General features: G+C 41.1%; 1 protein-coding gene across 8 annotated transcripts in view; it reads right to left on the minus strand.

Moving 5' to 3' along the window:
- The window catches only part of MYO5A (myosin VA), a 97,016-nt gene that overhangs the window by 10,714 nt on the left and 64,167 nt on the right, over positions 1–22,135 (minus strand). The window contains exons 20-33 of one of the 8 annotated variants that reach the window (XM_063412355.1): positions 21,671–21,827; positions 17,987–18,226; positions 17,207–17,455; positions 16,027–16,120; positions 15,189–15,337; positions 14,347–14,460; positions 12,148–12,291; positions 11,347–11,400; positions 10,426–10,653; positions 7,095–7,195; positions 6,479–6,559; positions 4,404–4,602; positions 2,785–2,859; positions 845–938 (exon numbers count right to left, since the gene is read on the minus strand). In XM_063412355.1, coding sequence (XP_063268425.1) covers positions 845–938; positions 2,785–2,859; positions 4,404–4,602; positions 6,479–6,559; positions 7,095–7,195; positions 10,426–10,653; positions 11,347–11,400; positions 12,148–12,291; positions 14,347–14,460; positions 15,189–15,337; positions 16,027–16,120; positions 17,207–17,455; positions 17,987–18,226; positions 21,671–21,827 — 1,979 coding nt within the window. Of the gene's footprint in view, positions 1–844; positions 939–2,784; positions 2,860–4,403; positions 4,603–6,478; positions 6,560–7,094; positions 7,196–10,425; positions 10,654–11,346; positions 11,401–12,147; positions 12,295–14,346; positions 14,461–15,188; positions 15,338–16,026; positions 16,121–17,206; positions 17,456–17,986; positions 18,227–21,670; positions 21,828–22,135 lie in introns of all 8 variants that reach the window. The other 7 variants (XM_063412354.1, XM_063412359.1, XM_063412357.1 and 4 more) reach the window with 7 other exon arrangements.

The following is a 22,135-nucleotide window of genomic DNA, read 5'->3' on the forward strand; positions in this document are numbered from 1 at the left end:
AACTGATGTCCAGCCAGTCTCAAACAACAGCTACCTTGTGTGCAAAAAACCCTCCTGTGGTTCCTGATATATTAGGAGGTTCAGCATATGGAATATTCCTTTGGCCAGCCTGGGTCAGCTGTCCTGGCTGTGTGCCCATGTGCCCTCCCACCTCAGCTTACTGAGGGGACAGAGGGGAAAAAAGGAAACCTTGACTCTGCCCAGCAGTAGCCAAAACACTGGTGTGTTTCCAGCAGTGTTAGAGACCCAAATCCAAAACACAGCATCACACAGGCTGCTATGATGAAAGTTAACTCCATCCCAGTCAGACCTACTGCATCTTTCTAAGTTAATTAGGCAATAAAGACACCAAACTATATTTTCAGGAGCATTTTCCCACTCTGTATTATGTATGAACACTACTGTGATCTTGTCCAGAGAAATAACAGAACAATATTGTAAGACTTTTTAAAAAAAACTACTTAGTTTGAGTAACTAACATTCCCATTTCCAAGGAAAAACTGGGTAACTCATTTTTGCCTGGTTCATATTTAGTACTATTTTCTCTTGACAAAACCACATACTGTCTTTGAGTACACAAACAGGGCAGGAAACATTCCTTTATGTTTGAACATGTTTAACATTCCTTTATACTTTCTGTCTTCAGAGAAACATGAATCTCCTTTTCTCAACAAAACTTCTAAAGGTCCATAAAGCAACACATAAAGGTCTGAGCATATGTCCTGTTATCTCAAACAACAGAGGCTAAAGTTACTGAAGACCTCACAACTGCTAAACCAGATGGGTATCATGACAATCAGATCACAAAGTAAACCAGAATCTTTCTCTTGAAGTATAAAAGTACCTTCGAGTTCACCGATCTTCTTGGCAAATACTTTCAGCTGCTTCTTTAACTTGCGAACAGTTTTGTCCTGCTTTTCCAGCTGCTCCATTAAATCCTATAAATTAAAATAAGGGATAGATTAAGATATGGGAACAATCCTGTACCATGTGACAGAGACAAAAACAGTGCTGTTAAGAGTTACGAGGCAGGGAGGAAAGCTGAACAGAAGTGCCATCCTCTGGCCGAGGCTTGCAAGCTGGTACACTGCCTACAACACAAGCCAAATATTGCAAATATTGTTAAGTTATATGCAGCATGACAAAGGCAAAGCTCATAGGCAGGTAGATTCTGCAGACACTCAGAATGAGGTCAGTTTGTACAGCCCAAGACATTTTGCTGCAAACACATCTCCCTAATGCTTCCTCCCTGCTCTTCCAAATGCCTCACAGAAATTATTTTCTTTATTATTAAACAGCTATCCTGTATTTCTGCATCATTTATTCCTGTCTTTAAGACTGACTCCTTATTCACACCTGTTATGAGAAGATGAGAGAGAGATTCCTAGAAAGACCGTAATGTGCACTCAAATTTACCAACTCAAACATCCAAACACCATTTCTTGTGTCGCTCTGCCATTTCCCTTGCTGTCATCGTATTTCCTTACATTGAAACTGGTTTCTTACATGTTTTTACTCTAGATGAGTAACATCTAGCACCTAAAAGTCCTATTCTTTTAATAAACTGCATTTGTCCTTCAAAGAAAGGCTCCCCAGAAATCTATCTTTGAATAGTTCTATGACATATCAGTTGTAGTACATTCATAAAATAATCATCTAATTAAAAAAGGGAAAGTCTTTCTAAAGAAAGCCACAGCTCAAAGCCTCAAGCTCAAAAACCTGAAAGCCATTCCAGGTTAAGTTTTGGAAAGCAGCTTAGACAAAAGCTCTCCTAACCATGAGGAATACTCTTGGCACTGATAAGAACATAAGGGATTGTAAAACTCCCTGCATCAAAATCATCATCTTGGAAACTACACCTCTTCTGAAGTACTGAAAAATTTTAGTGCAGCATGGGCACAAACCTTATCATGTAGTAAAAGAGTTTACAAGCTGGTACAATATACCTGAGCAGTAAGATAGTAGGCCTGTTGACAAAATTGAGGCCATGCTGCACATCCAAAACTCTGTTCAATTTTACAACAGAAATCCTATTAATAACACTACATACTTGTTGTCAGATAAAACAATTTCTCCTGAAATTAACAAAAAATACATGTAAGTTTAACAGCCTGTTTGGAGTGTATCAGGGAAGGGATATGATTTCAGAACAACCTCTGTGTGAGGATGGATGAAGTTCTTTCTGTGGTTTCTCTAAAATTTAACAGATTTCACATCTCATTAAGATCTGGAAACTCATAAATTACATTCTTTCAAGCTCACATATGGTGCTTTCTTTAACTACTATGGAAATATTATCTCCAATGTCATTAGTCATATTTTTAATTTCTGAAAAATATTAAAATAAGAATAAATTCAGGCTATGGCTCAATTGTTGGCATTATTCACCTTGGTAAGGACCTGTATGACCAGTCCTCTACTTTTCTGAACTGAATCTAAATGTATCAAAGTTCCAAACAAAAGAATAGTTTTGAAAATTGAACATGTTTTGCATCATGTAGCTCTTTTCCAGGGCAGTATTAAGTAGTGTTCAAAAAGAAACTGCTTTGCTCACAGTGCAAGGCTCATATTAGTAACAAAACTGTGCATCAAAAAGAAACACAGATTACACAAAGGACACTAAGAATAACAAAAAAAGCAGTGAAGGAAGTAATTGGCATCGTGAAGCTCTCTGCAGGGGGATTTCCTCTGAAAAGGAGAAAAGGAGACAGCCTGCTTTTCAATTAGTGCTTCAGAAACAGCGACCGAGACAACAGAGAAACAGCGTTGGTGTGAACTACATACAATCATCCTCTTGTAAAGGGAAATCCGGGACAACTGACACTTCTTGGGGTCATCTGCATACAACTCCTCATAAAACTGCAAAAATAGGGACAGGATTGGTTTTCTCCCTCCCTCTGAGACACTGAAACTTCTGTGAGCACTGTACAGATTAAATCAGAATACAATAAGATCAAGAATCTCCTAGGTAGCCTAGGCCTCAGTTGTGTTCATGCCAGCACCTCCCAGAGAGAATCCGATGTAGATGAGTTGCAGAACAGTCAGATCTTTTCAAAATGGGCTGTACTGGGACTGTGAAAGCATGGAATACAACCTTTGTGAGAACAGGGACAGGACATTTTCTTATGCTAATCAAGATGGGATTGCAGTGAACACTACAATTCTAACACGGCATCTCAAAAGCTGCAAATTGTTTCCACTCCAGGGCTAGGAGTGGAACTGAAACATACACCTGGCTTGGAGTGGACATGCAATACTCAAACATCTGAAGTGAAATACTAAGGAATGAGTCTATATTTAACAAGTAAAATTACATTCAGTGTATTTGAAAACAAAGAGAACTCCACTGGGCTGTAATTAGATGACTGTGTTGTCTTGGGAACACAGTGGGATGAGTAGGTCTCTGGGGAGAAAAATGGCTAAAAATTGTAACATATGACTGAGCAGCAGGAGGGAGCTGCTGAGACAGAAACACTCACCCTCTACCATTGCCAGTGAGAGACTGTGGCTGCTGAGGCAAACTTACACTTTTAGCCATTTCCACAACATGTATCACTGAATTATCAGACACTTTGCTCAAAGTCCTTGGTATTAAGACCCCAACAGGGATAACTTCTGTCACGCACATTAGGAGGAAACAGCACACCTTGGCTTGTTTGGAGGAAGCAATGACACTCCCAGCTAGGATGTTTCTGGCTGAAGTAGCATGCTTCCCTTTATCAATAACAAGCCAAACATATTCCAACACAGGTTTCTTTGGAAGACTTCCCCAGAAATGAAGTAGCCCACATAGGATGAACATACTCCTTTGTGGAAGACGGTTGGGAGTTTTGCCCAATCCTTCCTTCACACAGAAAGGTTGTGCAGTGCACATTGAATACCAACTATTAGCTAAGTGACTTCTATCAAAGTTTCTTTTTATAGAATCATTCTTTTTTCAAAACATACTGGATAGGTGGAGCTTGTAAAACAGATTATCTGTGTAGCTTCAGACAGGGAAGAGAGAAACAGGAAGATAAATTACATTAAATAATTAACGAATCACATCAGAATGTTTCAATGAAATAAACTAACATATTTCAGGGGAAACATCACTCCTTGGCATTATTAGTTTTTATGACTTCCCTGGATATCAACATTCTATTTAGCCATGACTACACTCATCAGCTGGAAGCTGGGATCCACAATCTTCCTCCATGCCCCAAACTTCAAACCAATTTCCTGAAACATCATTACTTCAGCAGCAATCACAAGCCTCTCTCTCCCTTTACCTTACCTCAAGCAAACCACTACCCTGGTGCAATTTTTTTTGCAGGAAGCTGCCACCTAAAAAACGATAAGAGCCTGCAGGTGTGGCAGGTCTCAGAGTCCCCGTGCCTGCTCCTGCAGCATCCTTCCCTTACCAGGTTCTCGTTGGTCAGGCGGGTGATCTCATGCTGCAGGCTGGCCTCGATGCGCGCCTCCGGGGGCAGCTGCAGGTTCTGCGCCAGCAGCTGCTGCTGCCGGTTGTTCTCCTCCTTCAGACTCTGGATCTCACCCCGCAGTGACTCCAGCTCGTTCTCGTGGCTCTTCTTCTGAGACTGAAGCTGAGACTCCAGCAGCCTAAGGAGGTTGAGCAACAGTTTGTGTGAACACACTCAAAGTTCCATCCCCGATTCTCAGAGGGAGTGTAAAGCTTTAGCTGCTGCTCAGGAACAATTAGCCATGGCTTGCAAAGGAAAATGAAAAAGGCAGAGTACTCTTTAAACCCTTCGGTATGCCTTCTAATTAAATTAAGCTTGCATGATCAAAAAGTGAAGAGAGAGAAGCTAATTGTGACACTGCTTTGCGTTTCCTTTGATTGAACACGTACTGTACATGGTGCCACTGTGGCAATAAATGTAAAACTAAGTCTTCTCAGATTGACTGAAGGGGCTTTAAAGAGGTTTTACCTCTGAACAAATCAAATAACCTTAGGTGAAGACAACACTATGTACACTTAAGTGAGCACCTTGCAATACTAACAATGGAAAATATTTTTAGAGTTGACTTTTCCAGTCAGAAACCATTTAATTGCAAATGCACATAAATAATCTTTATTTTTACATTAAAGCCACCATTTTTCATAGAGTTGTCCTTAATGCATGAAAGGTCAACAACAGAATCCAACTCAGGACTGAAATCCAGGAGCTTTATCCTCACCATTAACTTGTTCTTTCCCCTTGGGCACATCACATCTCAAATTCTTCTCATGGTGAAATGGGGATAACACGTACCAGCCTCCTGCCAGGCAGTGCTGGGGGATCTGCTCCTGCTTGCAAGGCACTGTCCAAGGGCTCTGACTCAATTTTGTACATACACAGGAAATGACCATACCAGTGACTACCAGTGTTCAATTAGACAGTATTTCAGGGTTTAAATATGCATAAGGCAGGAACATTCATTAGTAACTAGACTGATGAAGCACGCAAGGGCAAATAGTCATTTACCTGCAGTGCTCTGCCATTTAATATAAAGCTTCTTGCAGTCTAATACAAAGTCTCTGCAGTGTCAGGGCAAGAGGTAAGAGGCACAGAGCAAACCAACTCCCATCCTGCTCTGCAGAACATTTGCTCTAAGTTAGATCTTCCCAGGTAACACAACAAAGTTAGGGGTAGAATGTGTTAGCACCAGAAAAGGAAGGACTTTAGTTAGCAGCAGTCATTGCAAAATACAACCTTCTGTAGTTACTGCTACCAAATGCACACACTGAAGAACTGAATTAGTTGTTGGGGCAGGACTAGGAAGCATTTTGGAAGTCAGGGACGCTGACGAGCACACAGAGCCAGAGCTGCACTTCTTGACAAGGCGACTCTCGCCTGCCCCATGGGCAGCACAGTCCTTGAGAGACCACAGTGATCCCACTGGGGCTCCAACAGCACCATGAGGAACTAAGGATTACTTCTCTTTCTTGGTCATTTGTGACTTACGTTTTGAATCTGGCATGGAGAGACATGGGAGAAGAACATTTAATTTACTGAACTTGAGACACAAGGAGAATAGGACCCGTTTCAGTTTGAAATTTAAGAGTACACTGAAGCTACTTAAACAGCAGTTTAATAATTACTAAAATGATTGTACTTCTTTAGGCTGAAAAACTGTAAGGAATAGCAATTTTGAAACCTGGTGTAAAGCCACACAAATAGTACATGGCTACAAATACTTTCCAGCTGTGGAGCTTCTGGTATTTTAGTCACTTCTGTGCAAGTATTCTTATGAATTATGCATTGGCTGTTGTGCCACCTTAAACTTTTTAAATGATAAAGCCTGACAAGTAGAAAGCTTTGGGGACTAGGTTTGAGGAAACTCCTAATTTGTATAATTTATGCTGAATTTTTTTCTAACTCTTAAAGCAATAGAAGTACTGTAGCTAAAGCAAACCCATAGCAAGGGGTACAGTTAGCTAGAAAAGAAGATGCAAATGAAGAAAAAACCAAAACATTCTGAGAAGTCTGGTAACCTGTTGGCTTGTTTTAACCCTTCATAAGCCAGCCAAAGTTCTCCGTCCTCATTCAGCATATGACAGTCCTGGGGAGATTGCCTTTCAAGAAACGTGTTTAAAAAAATACAAGAGATATATGTGATGGTGATGAGGTGACATGGTAAGGACATTACACACTACATTAAAGTTACTATAAAAGAGAAACAAAAAAACGCTCTAGAACAACTTAGCAAATTACTTTCCTTGTTTATGTGTTTTAATTTTAATGATGCAATTCAGCTCTCAGTGCCAGCCCAGCTGGTTACAGCATTCTGTGCTGGTACAATCAATGCATTGCCACAGACTGTCGTGACCACTGTGGTTCAGAAGGTGACAAACCAGCCTGGGGAATGGCACCCAGGCTGGGCCATGCAGCAATTAAAGATGGAAATCCATAAAGCTTGATTTCACATTTCCCCATTATTTCCAAATCCTTCCAAACACTGCACACAACAATTTTACTGATGAAATCAAATTATAACCCCAGCTATGAGTGTTCTTTAGACATACATGAATGGAACAGACTGAACATGATATACGCAGTGTGTCACAGCAGACCCCAACTGATCACAAAATAAAGAAAGAGAACTTTTACCTGTTTGTTTCCTTCAGTCCAATATATGCCTGTGCTATTTCTCCTTTGTCTTTCATCTTCTGTACGTCCTCCAAGAGGATTGTAGCATCTGTCATTGTATGCTGGAAAAAGAATGACAATTTCCAGTTAATTTAACAATGTAACTGCTCCTTGAATCCATGCTTTCCTCATGTGGAACACTAATCTTTGTGTAGCCACATTAAATAAGTGTGGGTACCTGAGCAAGAGGCTGGTCCATAATTTCTATATCCATTTGGTTTATTTTTTAAAATAAACGCATACAAAATGGTCAAATCTTGGGTTGGTTTTCCCAAGATATGTTGGTTAAAAGTCTTTTTTCCTTGAAAGCCCGTGCCAGAAGCAGAAGTTGGAGTTCGCCAGTTCTGGTTTCTCAAGGTTGTTTATTATTTCTTATCTCTCAGTTCTCTCAGCGCCCTGCCTTGCTGCAGCCAGAGCATGAGGAGACTCCCCCAGGTCGGGAGGGCTCGGACCTTTTGTACCTTTTCTCTGACCCAACCATCGTCCACAACGTATTTTTTATTTACAATTAATTATCAATACCTATTACCTGTGTTAGACATGTCACTTCTATCCTAAACCAATCCCCTGTGACCCACCACAGCAGAAGATGGAGGACAAGGACAAGAAGGAAGAAGGAGAGGGCCACACCCTGATTCCTCCATTCTGCCTTCCCTGACTCCATTCTAAAAACCCCAAATTCTACATTTGCACCCTGTGATAAACTAACTACTATTTATATCAAACTCTTGGGGTCTGTAGTTCTTCCTGCAATGTTGGTATTTTCTCCCATGGGCTGAGATCAAAGCCGGTGTTGTTTTGGGCTCTGTGCCAGGGTCCCAGACCATCCAGGGCAGGCAGAGGGATGCCCTGGACTCCGACAGTAAATATTGGGCTGTCTAGTAAGTGGGTACATATGTTAATCTCTTTCACCATTTGTTCATCAAATAAAAGGAACAAAATAAATTTCATGGAATGTTGAATTTCCATTTTGTTCAAATTACCAGGAACAGCTGCTAATACTAAAACTGAAGCAGCATAGTTTTGCCAGCTTAATTCTATTAATATTTCTTAAACACAGCATTACACAGAGTCTTTCAAAGTTTAAAAATAAGAACTATATGTATTTTAAATACTCTGTCAAAGCAGGAAAGAATTGACAAGGGCTTGAGATTTTCTAATTTTGATAGCATCAAAATACCATTTAGTTCCAGTTTTGAATGTTTATTATGGCACTTTCACTTTTTCTTCAGTAAAATTTGAAATACTTACTAGATTTTTCCAGTCACCTAGGCCAGTCTGATCTGAGTCATTGCCATGGAGTACCACAGGACTTTAATGAACATAAGAAATGGAATTCTGACTTTTTGACTTTCAAAACAAGCAGATGCTATTTTCATGAGCACAGTTTTGAGAAGTATTTACAATATTAGCTTTGTGGACATAAATTCTGGAGCATAGATCTCTATGTCTAGTATGATTTGTGTTACCCAATATGAAAAACAATAAAATATACAAGCTCCTCAAATACTTATTCCCAATATCTTTATGAGATCTTTGACATTTTTCTACTATTAATTTACTACAGAGTAAAACTGCTGTATCTCACTTGCCAATCTGTCAAGCTTTAGCAGTCTGAACATCTATCATTTAGGGTCAGTTCAGTTTCTTACACTCCTATATATATATTCAACTACATTTTCTAATCAGACATTCAGCAATTCCCGTCCAGTATCTAGAGATGACAATGTGAGTCCACAATGTTTGCTGCTTGCTGAGAATAGCAAACACTCTAAAGTAAGGGACCTCTTCATGCCATAGACACTTAATTTGTTGTGAAATATAAGGGTTTTGCAAGCTAACAGGGGTCTGATTCCCAGATCACAGTGCTCCCTGGATCACTGTCCTTACCCCTCAAACACACTCAGCCAGAAGCATGATGGAGCTGACTACACCAATTCCTAAATCCTTCCTTTCATATTAAGGTTGTCATAAACCAACAGTTCAAAACTGTTAAAATCTGCTTGTTTTGAATTAACTTGTTTCCCTGTGCAGAGCATGAAGATGGGGATGCAGAGGACACAGAATTATGGGAAAAGCTTTTCAATAATATCAAGGTAAAATGCAAGAACATGTAGGTTACTTAAGAGGCAGGGAAATGACAGCTCAATACTGGTGAGGGTTATTTTAGCATTTAGGAAATTCTGGTTTGTAACTGAAGAAGAAAATGTGTACCTTATCCTCCTGGCAATCAAATTGGTAGGCAAGAAAGAAGAAAAACAAAACATTAAAAAAATCTGTGTGTGCTGCAGCTGTCCAACCTAAAAAGCAGAAGCTATCTGCAAACTGGCTGCTGGCCATGCTACAGGTCACCTTCCTATTTCCCTCATACTCATAGGTGCTGTAAAATCAACATATCCATTCCACCACTGCTGAGAATGTTATTGAAAGATTTACTAAGTATTTATTTACAATGTTCTAAATACTACAGAAAAACATGTTCTGTTTTCTTTACAGTCAATCATTTAAATCGAGACTTATGCATCTTCATGCACCACAGACTTGGAGTTTACTTAGGACAAATATAGCCATAACTTTGCAGCAGCAAAGGAAAGATGACATATCTATTCATTCCCTGCTGCAGTTATGAAACACAAAATAGATCAGTTCAGTGGAAATTACTAGTTCCTTGATTTACATGATACCTTTTCAAGTTGAATGATTCGTATTTGCAAAGCTATTACTTCCCTAACTATGCCATCAGTCAGAGCTTTTTGAAGATATGCATTCCCGTGGTTGTAATCTACCCTTCTTTTTATAAAAGCACATAGCACCTATCAAGCAATACCATGGAATTTACATATCTTCAGAGGTCATCTTTAAGAAATGTTACTGACCTGCAATCATACAGATGTAGAACAAACTGTTCCTTTTACTGAACTAATAATTGAAAGGAATTCCTGAGAATTCCTTTCAATTTTCCAGTCCAACTGCACACTAGAGAAATGATACAGCTCCCACTGAGAATTATTTGTGCACTGTAAAGTAGTCTAGGGGGATCAGACCTCTGGTACAGCCTGTACATCTTCACATGAGTGCTGGCAGAGAAACCCCAGACTGGTTGATTAATCCAAACTCCCAATTCAGACTGCTGTGATTTGTGCACTAATAATGGACCAATGGATTACACTCAGAAAGGTTTTCAAACCTACACTATTTTCTTCTGCCATTTCAAGCCCACTGTTAATAAATAAAGCAGGTCAATGATGCAAGGTAGCTCTCCTGCACAGTGCACCTGCTGAGTGTGATTTACCTTGGGCTGGATTGCCTCCTTCTGGCTCACCAGCTGAGACCTCAGGATGAGAACTTCTTCCTTGCGTACTTCCAGCTCCTCACTGACCGAGGTCAGCTGGTCCAGGAGCACTCTGTATGCTGGGGCACCAGGAGCAGTCACCTCTGGAGCTCGTGTCTCTGTGAGGGCCTTCTGCAGCTCATTCAACTCGTTCTTCAGTTTTTTATTCTCAGATTCCAGTTCTTGACGCTGCAAGAAACAGGGACAATTCTGTCACCCAGCAGCACTGCGACACGTCTGTAACCACAGGCACAAAACTATGGATAGAAATGGTAAAAATGATGTGTAACTGCAAGAAATCCACCAGTCTCCCATGTATCCCTGGCCTCTTGACTAAGGTCAGTAGTGTCTGGGAGGGTTTTACCAACAGGACCAACCTTTTGTCTAAAATGCAAAACCACACACACACATGAATCAGACAGATTTGACAGGAAACAGAATTGCCAATCTTTTTTTCCTCTAATTCTCCCCTTAGCAAAAAAAAAAGTTCACAACAAATAGTGGTCAGCAGGCTAAGAAAATTCTGCATCACTACTAGGACATATTTTTAGTGGTCTAAGATACGCAGTAATTTAAACAATGTTTTTGAAAAAGAGACCTACATTTATCACTGTATTTTTGTTCAAATTAACTTGCAGGCTGTACTTAGTGTTTTAACAGAGAACTTCCCCTGGCTTAAGGAATCTTCTTGTTTTGCATCCACACATTCTACACCTCAAAAAGAGCAGTCCTACAATGAAATGACTGCTGGGGAATATTTGTTCTAGTTTCTCCAGCTACTATTTGGAAACAGGAGGTCTGATGTAACTTTCTATGCCAGCACATGCAATAGTGGGAATAGTCTTACTAGAAAAAATCGAGAAGCCTCTGTTTTAGAATTACCTTGAGTGACTCATACTCCAACTCTGCACCTCTTATGGGAGGCCTTTCTTCCTCCTATGAAAGAATACAAACAAGTGTGAAAACTAAAAATCCTTCACTGAGTTAGGAAAACAAAAGGGTACTGAAATTATTTGCCTACAGAACTGTCAAACACTCATTCTGGTACTGCTACCTGCTGTAGTTTGAATATTACCATTGTCTCCTTTACTTCTGAGTTTATGACATATAATTGGTTAATATAAATAAAATTATATACTGTCATTGGCAATGAAACAGAGCAGCATGAACCCCAGCATGCTGAAGAAATTCACTGCAAGAAATGTAGTAAGAAACAATTGCCAAAACTGGTTTCATAATTTTCAAAGAACTTAAGGAGATCAAATCAGGAGAATTTAAATTACAATCAGCTAATGTGCCTAAGCCCAGTGCTTTGGCTATGCATCCTGGCTGAAACACTTCTTCTGCCTAAAATGAACAATTACCCCTTCTCCCCATCATTTAAGTAGATTTCCTTATGGCTATTCCTTAATAAAAACAGCCTTTCAGCCTTTTCTTTTATAAAAGTGAAGTCCCAAGCACTTTTCGTTCCTGTTGTCTTCCATCAGAAGATCTCAAGGACCTTGGAAAACTAAATAACCAGTCCCTAGAACTAAGCACCACTACAAAACTTGTCATTAAATAAAGCAAGTGCTAGAGGAAGATGAAGATTTAGTGAAAGCCAGCAGTCAGCATCCACAGAGCTGCTGTTTCACAAGAAGGGACACGCTGCTGTCAGCATCTGATCAGCTGCAAGGAGGCCACCTTAGCTTTAGCACGGAGAGCCTGTTCTTCTTTTCTGTCCAGTTCATCCTGCAGGGATTGCTTTTCTTGCTCCAGTTCTGAAACCCGTTTCTGCAGCTTGAGGAACAGAGACATGTCCAACGTTGCTTTTTTCTCACTAGGCTCCTGCTTTGGAAACAACAGAGGGAGGTCAAGAAGTATTCCCCTTCCACAGCACAAGGAAGCACAACAGTGAGTAAAGATGGGAAACAGAGTGGGGAAAGAGAGGAACACAGAAACGTTACTTGGTTCTGAGTGTTGACTATCTAAAATATTTCACCAGCTATCAAACACTATTTTTAAAAAAGATTTACTAATAGAAACTGTTTCTAAGCTGAAAGCCTAGCAAAAGAAAGCACTAGACACTACCTAGCAGACAGGAGGTCTATAACTAAGCATACCTTATAGTCTTACTTGTTTGAAGTGGGGAAAGTAGAAAAAAGAAAAAGTTTGTGGTTAGACTCACCTGGAAACAACTGTAAATAAGGGCTTTTTTGTTGGTTGGTTCAGTTTTCAATGATTTCTATAGTAGTTCCTCAGCTAAAGAGAAATCTCTCTGGCGCTTTGAAGGTTAATTTAGTGGGATGTGACACAAAAAATAGGTAACAGAAAACATATTTTATGCCTTATTCCTTTTATTGTGCTCATTATATAGCCTGTTCTAAGCCTAATTCACTGGCTTCTTCACTATTTTCTGGGCAAGGACCAGTGTTTGCAATCTGAAGATGCATTAGAAATTGTCCATCAGCCTTTTTGTACTTTATGTACTGAGAAGATCAAAGTATTTACTATGAACTGTACCATAAAATTTTAAAGCCTATAAAAGGAACTACAAAATTAATATTAATGACTGAAGAAGACAAGCAAGCACAGCCATTTCCACTTCATCTCCTTTTACTGTTGAGGGGAAGAGTCATAAACCACACCAACAGCTCAGGCAAAAGGAAACTGGCTTTTCTCATTTGCCTTGAGGTGGGCCTGATTTTTTAATGTGGTTTTGTATAATTAATCTACATTGTTAGTTTAGAGTTGGAACAGGAGAATGTTGAGGGGTTAAACAAATACAGTGCTGCATTCATTCACACTCTTGTGTGAGTTCATTTCTTCATTTATATTCTAAAACCCAAAACTGGCTCTAAACCAGCAATTTAGTAAGTGTATTAACCAAAGGAAAAACGCCATTTGGCTCATATGTGACATCCCAACACAGGTAGTTGCACATCCTTCTCCTGATTATCCCTGAACGTAGGAGCATCATCCTGAAACCATTATGCAAGGTGAAAAACCGAAGTGGGAAGGCAAATTACGAAAGAGTGCGCAGAGAGGCTGTGCCAGCCCCAATGCGTCAGGATATTTGCATCCAGAGGAGAAAAGAATTCTCTGCAGAGGCTTGCCAAAGCAGCAATGACAGCCTGTCAAAAGCTGCTCTGGAGATCCCTAACCCAGGCAGAGGGCAGAAAGGGTGTGCTGTGCCCTGGCTCACAGTTAAGATCTTCAGAATGCACAGAGAAAATTTTGACTTTGGAAAGGGCCAGGCACAGCTGGACTCCACCCTGGGCTCTGTGTTTGCAGCCCCACTGTGATGGGATGGGCTGAAAGGGGGAGCTATCTTGGAATATATTATCAACAGCTTGGAGTTGCATGATAAATTATTTATGGTTATTATTCATTAGCTGAATCAAGTCATCTTTCTGAACATTTTTTGAACACCTTCCTGATCATTTTTCTAAACATCCTGGGATTTGTATTGCTGCACATGCAAAGGAAACTCATTCCATGTAGCTACTAAGAATGCAGCTTGTCATTTTAAATCATTGTCTATACAACAGGCAGCCTCCTCAGGAAGTCTCAATGGTTTTCTAAATTCCCACTTTGTCCTGAATAAGCAATTATGCTTACCAACACTGGCAACCAAATGTTTCACAGAAGCAAATCAGCTGGACCAGCAATATCTACTCTACGCTTACTGTAATACAAGAAAAATTCAAAGTGTACTTTGACAGTCTTTTTACAACTAACTAGGGTGTAAGTGTTCTCTAAAAGGAAATGGAGAAGGTTGGATTAATGCATTAGATATTTCAGTATAAGGATATGGTGTTCAGAAGCACTTATGAAAAAAAAGAGAAAGGAATGAGTACAATCACGTGTCAGTGAAAAGCTGTGGGGCATTTTTAACGTTACCTCCATCCTTAGTGGTAAGTCTTCTGCTTCTGTGATCTCAGAGCTGAAAGTATATTCAGATTCATTGCTACTGTGAGTCGAGTCTGTTCTTTTGTGCCCAGGCTTGGGGATGCTCTGAAGTGCAAATGGAACAAATCAATACCAGTATATAGTTTTCCCTGTGACTGTCTCTTCACAACCTTTAATTTAGCTTACAATATTTGGTGTTATGTCACATTTATCAAAATGCATATGAAAATATTTTTGATTCTGGTCTCTCCAAAGACCTAAAAGCCTATGAGACAGAGTTAGTACTCAGCTCTGTGGAGAAAGATCAGATCCTGCACCACCAAGGATTGCTGCAGAAAGCAGAACCAAGCAAGGACGCAGCACTTTGTGGGAAAGAAACACTCAGTTTACAGGAAGCACAGGCAGCAATTTTTTAACTTCCTACACATCCTATTGAGGGATACTTTATACTCCTGCCACAGAGAACATTCCTAGGACTACTTAAAATTTATCACTGGATGAAGATGGCACAAACAATCCTGGCAGATGTGAATAACTTCAGGGCAAAATAAGGGTGGACAGCCCAAATAATACCACCAAGAAAGTCACAGCAGAAATTTAGCCTTCTTCACAGACATGACAATTAATCTTTTTTTTTCATCAACAACAACTTTTAAATGTATTTGTTTTGGCTGAACTAATCAGAATAAACAGTATTTAAAAGGACAAATTCTCTTTTCGAGTACAGGTCATCAACACATAAAGCTGACAGCACTTATTAATTTATCCCACTAGGCTTTGCCTAAACACAGTGGGGTAAGCAGCTTTTGCTTTCCCAGCTGGGAGCCACTCACCACCATCAGGTTCATTTCGTCCTTGAGGTCGTCGTAGCGCTCCTCCAGGCGGCTGAACTCATTCAGCAGGTTCTGGTACCGCAGCCGCTCATCGTTCAGGTCCAGCTCCAGCTGCTTGGTCTCCTCCACCAACTTCTTCTCCATCGACTCTGCCACAGACAGCAGGGATCCAGAGTGAGAATTCCAGCCCTGCCTATCCTGCAGTGCATCCCTGAGGGAGGTACAGGCCTGTGTCTGCACCAGGGGAACAGCCTGCCGTCTGAAAATGGTGTTTGTGCTTCTCCAGGCAAACGTTAAGCCAAAAATATGAAGGGCCAAAGCATTATTGTGGCAACCACAGAGGTGCTCACTCAGACAAGTTATTCATTCTGCTAATACCTTCTGTAAGTGGTTCCAGGAGGGAGGAAGAAGGGGCACCATTGCTGTGCCATGTAAAAACAAAATGTGAGGTGCTTCACACCTCAAGCATCCTGGCCCTTTTCATCACATCTCCCTTCCTCACAGCCCTCACATCCAGAGTTAAGCTTTCCTGGCTGCTGCCTACACTGGCACAGCAGCCAGAAAAGTTGTAGTAGATAAATTTTACTAAACACCAGAGCTGCTTTTTAAAAATTGAAGTGCTTTGCAACAGTCACCCCCTTAAAAAAGGCCCTGAACCCTTAGGATTTGTGGAAATGCAAACGGTAAATAATTCTGATGTTTGCAAATTCTTAAAACAAAGAAATGAATCCACAAAAAGGAATGCAAACTAAGGCAAATTAGCCCAATCTGTGCAGTAGAATATCACTTTACAAGGTAACATGAAGTGGAAACCCTGAATGAAGAGAACAGAGCGAACCTGTTATTTCCTTCGCCTGGTCGTGGATGCGGCGGTTCAGCTCCTCCTTCTCTGTTTTCAGCAATGAGTTCTGCTCCTTCAGCTCTGATACCAGCTTCAGAGATAATAAAATATTTGATTCAGAATGCAGTTCATCTTTTATGAGTAGCTCTAATAACAATGACATCTTGGTTGTAAAAGTTCAAATACTTTAACTGCTCTTCAGAGTGGAACTGGTGAGCTAAGTTATACCTTCATTTCCAAATTACATTTCTTAAATATGTACCACTGTAGACTCCTCTGTATGTTCTGCATCCTATTTCTGATCAGATGCTGAAATTGCCCTGAAGCACTCCACAGGGCCATGTATTTTTCAGTAAAGTCCCAAAGATGTAAATGGCTCATTAAAACAGAAATATTCATAAAATAGTAACACACTTGGTAGTTCTACAATAAATTCCATTGCATTGGGTAATACCAAAATTTACTATCTTGCCTCTGCCCTAAAGCTGTGTCACTTCACCTGTGTTCAGGTTTGCCAGGTACTCATTTGTCTCTGATTATGGTTACTATGCATTCACTTTGCTTTATCTACTAATATTTTTCTTATGCTTATCTGATATTGAAATTTGTCACTGCAGCATCACATAATGAAGGATTGGGTCTTCCAATACTCAAAACTTGCACCATTATCAGCAAGTACTCCTGCCAGAAATCAACCTGTTTGATATGTTTGTGGTTAGCAAAGATAAAGGGTTAGCTGAAACCTGTTGAACTAGACTGTACATGTGTTGAATGGGCTGGCTGTTTACATTAGGCAGGATATAGCAGTACCTCTGAATACTGAGTATGGGACAGATTTCTGATATCTGTGATTACTCTCTCTAGGGAGGTAAAAATGACTTCTTGTTATGAATGCACTACCTCTAAGTCAGAAAGCTTAAGGGTCTGGCTTTGCAAATGCTTTCAGTATCAAAATCTGAACAGACTGGACATATATATTTACATACAATATATGGATTTAGCATATTCTTCTACCACAGGTGCAGCCATTTAGGTACCAAGCCTATTTAGGACTGTACAGCTACAAAAACACAGTAAAAATACCAGCCACACAAGTGAAACAATTTAGCCTGGGCAAAACCTGCGTGAATACCAGGCCCCTGTAAATCCTCTCATGCATCTGAGCCCCCATACGTGCCTGCTCAGTTTCATGTTTGTATTTGTCTGCCCACTCCTCAATGCTCTTCTTCTCCGACTGGGTCTGGTGCAGCTCCCTGCGGAGCTTGGCAATCTCCTCCTGGAGGCTGATGACACGGTTGGTGGCGTTCCTGGCCTCCTCCTCACTCATCCGAAGCCTCTCCACGTCGCCCCGCAGCTTCTCCGTCTCTGTACTGTACGTGATCTCCAGGTTGTTCATCTTCTCCAGCAGAGATTTGTACTCTTTGTTCTTTGCAAAACACAACACGGACAGAGCAGCTGTTAGAGAAGTTCTGGTTGAAGGGAGCCTTCTCCTTCCCTACGGAATACACCCAGGCATGGGAGCACAGGAGCAGCTTCCCCATGTCAAAAAGGTTTTGGTCTGGTTTTGCAGAATTGCTGAATGAGGTGACAGAACAGTCCGGTCTCTAAGCCTGCACATCCTAAACTAAAATCAGATGGAGAGCCCACATACATCAGACACCATCACCCCACCTTCCCCTAAAACAGAGCAACTGACGTGCTTCAAACGCAAAACTGGCGTTAAGCGAGTGGGTGTTTTTTCTCAGTTCTGCTGAGAGGAACAAGTGGATGTTTGACTGTTCCAGTTCTACTGTGGCCTCCCCTTCTCTCCTTCACTGCTCTTCATCAGAAAAGAGAACTGAGCCCTGACAATGAAAACTGTGCATTCTGTGGATGCCCACAGCGCCGAGAAGGTAACCAAGACTTGGACACGTTTTCCCTGAGGAGAACGGGGAAAGGGAAAGCAGAGCGCCTTTACCTGCTCATCGATTTTTCGCTGCAGCTGCATGATCTTGTTCTCCAAGCCAATGTGCAGCTTCTTGTAGCGCTCCACGGAGCGGGCCTCGATCTTGAGCTTCTTGAGCTCCCTCTTGGCCATCATGCGGCGGTAGCAGCACTGCAGGTACACGATGGCGCCCAGCGTGCGGCGGTAGCGCCGCCGCGCCAGCCAGCCCCGCACGTGCTTCTGGATAACCACGGACTTGTGCTCCCGCAGCATCTGCAGGGGGAAACACAGGGCAGGGGGTGAGAGCTCCAAACTGCACCTGTGCAGGTGAGCAGAGCCCTGCAGTGACACACACAGAGACTCCTGCACCTGCAGAGAGAAACTCACGGGGAAGAGCACAAGAGATGGTTTAAAATGAAAATAAGAGGACAGGAAGACTGGAACAAGGAGAACAACAAGGAGTAAAATGAAAAGGAACCAGAGGGAAAAACATGACAAAAAGAACTGGAGGCACGTTGAAGCACCAGGCATTCCTTTGGGTTGAGGTCAGAGCCCAGCTAATTGCAGAAGTATATGGTACCTGTTGGCAAGATTACAATTTTTTTTAACTGCATCTTTATCTTGAAACACTTTTGAATCATTGACATATGCTACACAGAGTTCATCAACACAAAGTTTAAAATGACTATATTTGATATGCAATGCAGTCAGTACTGCATTTCCCAGAGGAAACTGTAGCAGCTGTTAAGAAGTCAGTTTCTGTTTTGGATTTTTGGTATGTTTCTGTTATTTTGTTTCAGGAAATTTTTGTTGCCGTATCTTAGACTTGTCAGCATGGAAGAATTTTCGTCTATTCTAATAAGACATTGATAACATAGTAATTCTAATTTATTTTATGGCAGAAATTTCAACCATAGCTTTGAGGTGTAAAAAAAGAGAACTTTTTTTTTTTTTTTTTTTTTAAATAATCCACAACATAAACCAGTCATGAATGCCAGCAACCTTAATCTGTGTGTCAGCCAGAGAGTTCAGCTAAAAAGAATCAACCACTTGTTTTTGGATCCTTCACCCACTAATTCAATCAGAGATCCCTCAGGTCTGGAGCACCTGAATTCAAGCAGATCACAGCTATGCAATTCAGAGCCTGCCAAATCCACAAGGCTTCCAGGACACTGAGAGCTTTAGAGTTCACTTAATAAAGCATCTGCAAATAAAACAGTTTATTCTAAAGAACAATGTTGAGGATTTCAAGTTAATGCTCAGAATTGATAGTTTAAATATCATAGGCAGTTCACATTCTTACACTGATTTACCACAAAGCTGACAAGACAAACTAGTCAGGTAACATTAATTTTTTTTCTTTTAGACTGCTTAGTAAACAAACTGAAATGTGTTAGAAGCATTACAATTTCAGACCAAAAATTCACTGGCAAAGTGGCAAGACTACAATAAATACAAACTTCCTCCCTTAGCATTTACTTCTGAATTAAAAATGAGGCTGGGAATACCAGCACTCAGTTACTCAGCACAGCAAGGTGAGGAAGCAGCTCTCTGAAAAGCACAGCAAGGTCAAAAGCCAAAGTCCTTCTGACTGCACACCATGCAGTGGGCATGCCTGCCTCCTGCCTCCTCCTTATATGTTTTCTAGAACACTCCTTCAGGTTCCCAGCAGGTGCCTGAACACTGGAACACAGCTAGCTTTCAACAACATTTTCAGCTCAAGTTTGAAAGCAACAAGTCCTGTAAGATACCTCCATCGCGCAGGGGTGGTCCTCATCTGCCAGTGAATCCTCACATCCATGCAACCCAGTGAGGAAACAAGCCACTCCCAAGAAAGGTGAGAGGATCAGGAAGTTACTTCATCTACCAGGGATATCCCAGGAAAGCTTATGTCAAAGCCAGGGAGGCTAGGCTGGACCAGGCTCCTTGTCCAGCTGAGCAGCACATTGCAATGTCTCAGGCAGGAGCTTTCCCCAGGATGTGTGAAGCAGATGATTCAGCCACATTAAATTCCTTGCACTGCCCACGTGACTCAATACATGCCCTCTCTTCCTACAGCAACAACAGGTACCTTTCACAATCCTAATGAACAACATGTGCCCCACACAGGGCTGCAGTCAGGGCTCAGCCCAGGTGTCCTGTCACTGTTTCGGTTTCACTCGTCTGCAGTCACCACCAGCTCCACAACAACCGTGTTTACCTTCCCACGGCACACAGAGCTTGTGCTTCCCTCCCTGGCCATCCTGCACCTCAGCTAGGGTAAAATCCCACCTCAGGAGGACAAGACAAACACAGCACACCGCAGGGGCACTGTCAGACTGTCATGTTTTACTGCAGTGAATTCACAGCTCGAGGGGGATCCTCCTGACAGGCAGGTCTGACCACCCCTTCCAGGGCCTCCTCCAGAAACCTGCCATCTCTATTAGGAGGGAATATAACAGGTTTTTTAAACTGTGCCACAAGACTGATGGGCTCTGTATTACTCATGCAACTAACAAGGCACAGAGAAATATCTCCCATTTTCCTGAGGATTTTAGGTCACCTACTGCTGTGACCCAGGATTACTTTGTCACATCTGTCAGACCACTGTTAAAAACACACCTTGTTTAACATCACAAATATAGTTTGTAATAACAAAAATGTTAAGAATTCTAATAAAAAGGTAAGTAGATACCTGCATAAAAGAACAGCCAAGTCAAGCACAAGGATCTTACTAAGAAATTCTTATCAAGGTTTGGGTTTTTTCCAACTTTCTGGTTAGTTTATGTTAGAATGCTACAAGTGACTGTGTAGTAACTTTAATACAAATGAAAAATATATAGAAACTTCAACTATAAAAGAGAAAGATATGGCACATAAGCATCAGATGACTTTTCGCTGCATGGCCTTAACATCTACATGCTTGAGAAAACCACACAACTCCCCCAGCTACTTTTTCAGTGAAATACTGGCTGACTTTTGAGCCTGGTTAACAGTTCTTGTAGATAAAAGTGATATGAAACATGTCAGCAGTTTACAGGTTGACTCATAATTCTGTTTTCCAGCCCTGTAACCACTGAAAACCAAATGCTAATTTCTCAATTGAATAACTTATTATCAACCATAATGAGGAAAATGTTATCAATGGAGAGGGTTCTATCAATTTACCCCCACACCAAAACCAACATACATTAAAAAAATAAAGCCACTCCACCGATGGTAACTTTCAATACCCAATTTTTGTGGGATATCTCTTTGCTAACATAATTCCATAAGCTATTTCAGAATCACTGAAACTAGAGATGGGAGAGGACCAGTAGTGAGTGCACCACATGTATACTGATGTAAGCAACACTGATTTGGACTCATGGAGGCAGGTTAAAGCACAGCCATTCTCAGTATTTGTTTTAAATGCCTCGACATTCTATATGACAAGTGAAAAAGTCAAATGCTGTAAATCGCTGTTGGATTCTCCACTGGCTGCACTGAAAGTCTAAGCACATCTGTGTTAGATGACAGTGAGAATATGTCTGAAATGACAAGCTGATGGCAGTATTAGATAGTTCTAATTTCCAGGTGCTGTCCCTCAATCCGTGCTCTGGTATTCTGTTAGTGTATCACACCTAACAGCAGGCACACAAAACATTTCAGATTCGCAAGACAACACCACGGAGAAGCTTTGTCCTGAAAGTGTGAAGAAATAAAGGTGGAGTGAAGAAGCACACTGTGGTTTCTTACCATTTGGTACCTGTTTCTGACCATGTAACCTCTGAGGAGAGCCTGAAGAGCAACAGTGGCGTCTCGCATGCGCTGGTACCTCTTGCGCACCACGTACATGCGCTGGAACTTCTGAATGGTGATGGCAGCTCGCGTTCTCCGCAGGAACTTGGCATAGCTAAGGAAAAGATTACAAACAATACCTGTCATTATGTGATTGAATGCTTGGGGGTTTTTTAACATCCTGTGTCTTGAGTTTCTTCTTAATGTTGTCAGTGACACAGTGTATTTACTTGCTATTCTGCTGTGTGGCAGTACAACAGAATGACAAATCAACAGAAACCTTGCACAGCTTTACAGGGAAATGCTTTCACTTCACCTAAGACTGTACTATACAACTGACAAGGTAAACTCAGCTTAATTTCTCATCACCTCTTCTTCAACTTTAAAGCTGTTTCCACTGTGTCATCCTCCAGATCTACTCTC

Source organism: Prinia subflava, chromosome 15, assembly GCF_021018805.1.
Source record: "Prinia subflava isolate CZ2003 ecotype Zambia chromosome 15, Cam_Psub_1.2, whole genome shotgun sequence".
In the NCBI taxonomy this organism is placed as follows: domain Eukaryota; kingdom Metazoa; phylum Chordata; class Aves; order Passeriformes; family Cisticolidae; genus Prinia; species Prinia subflava.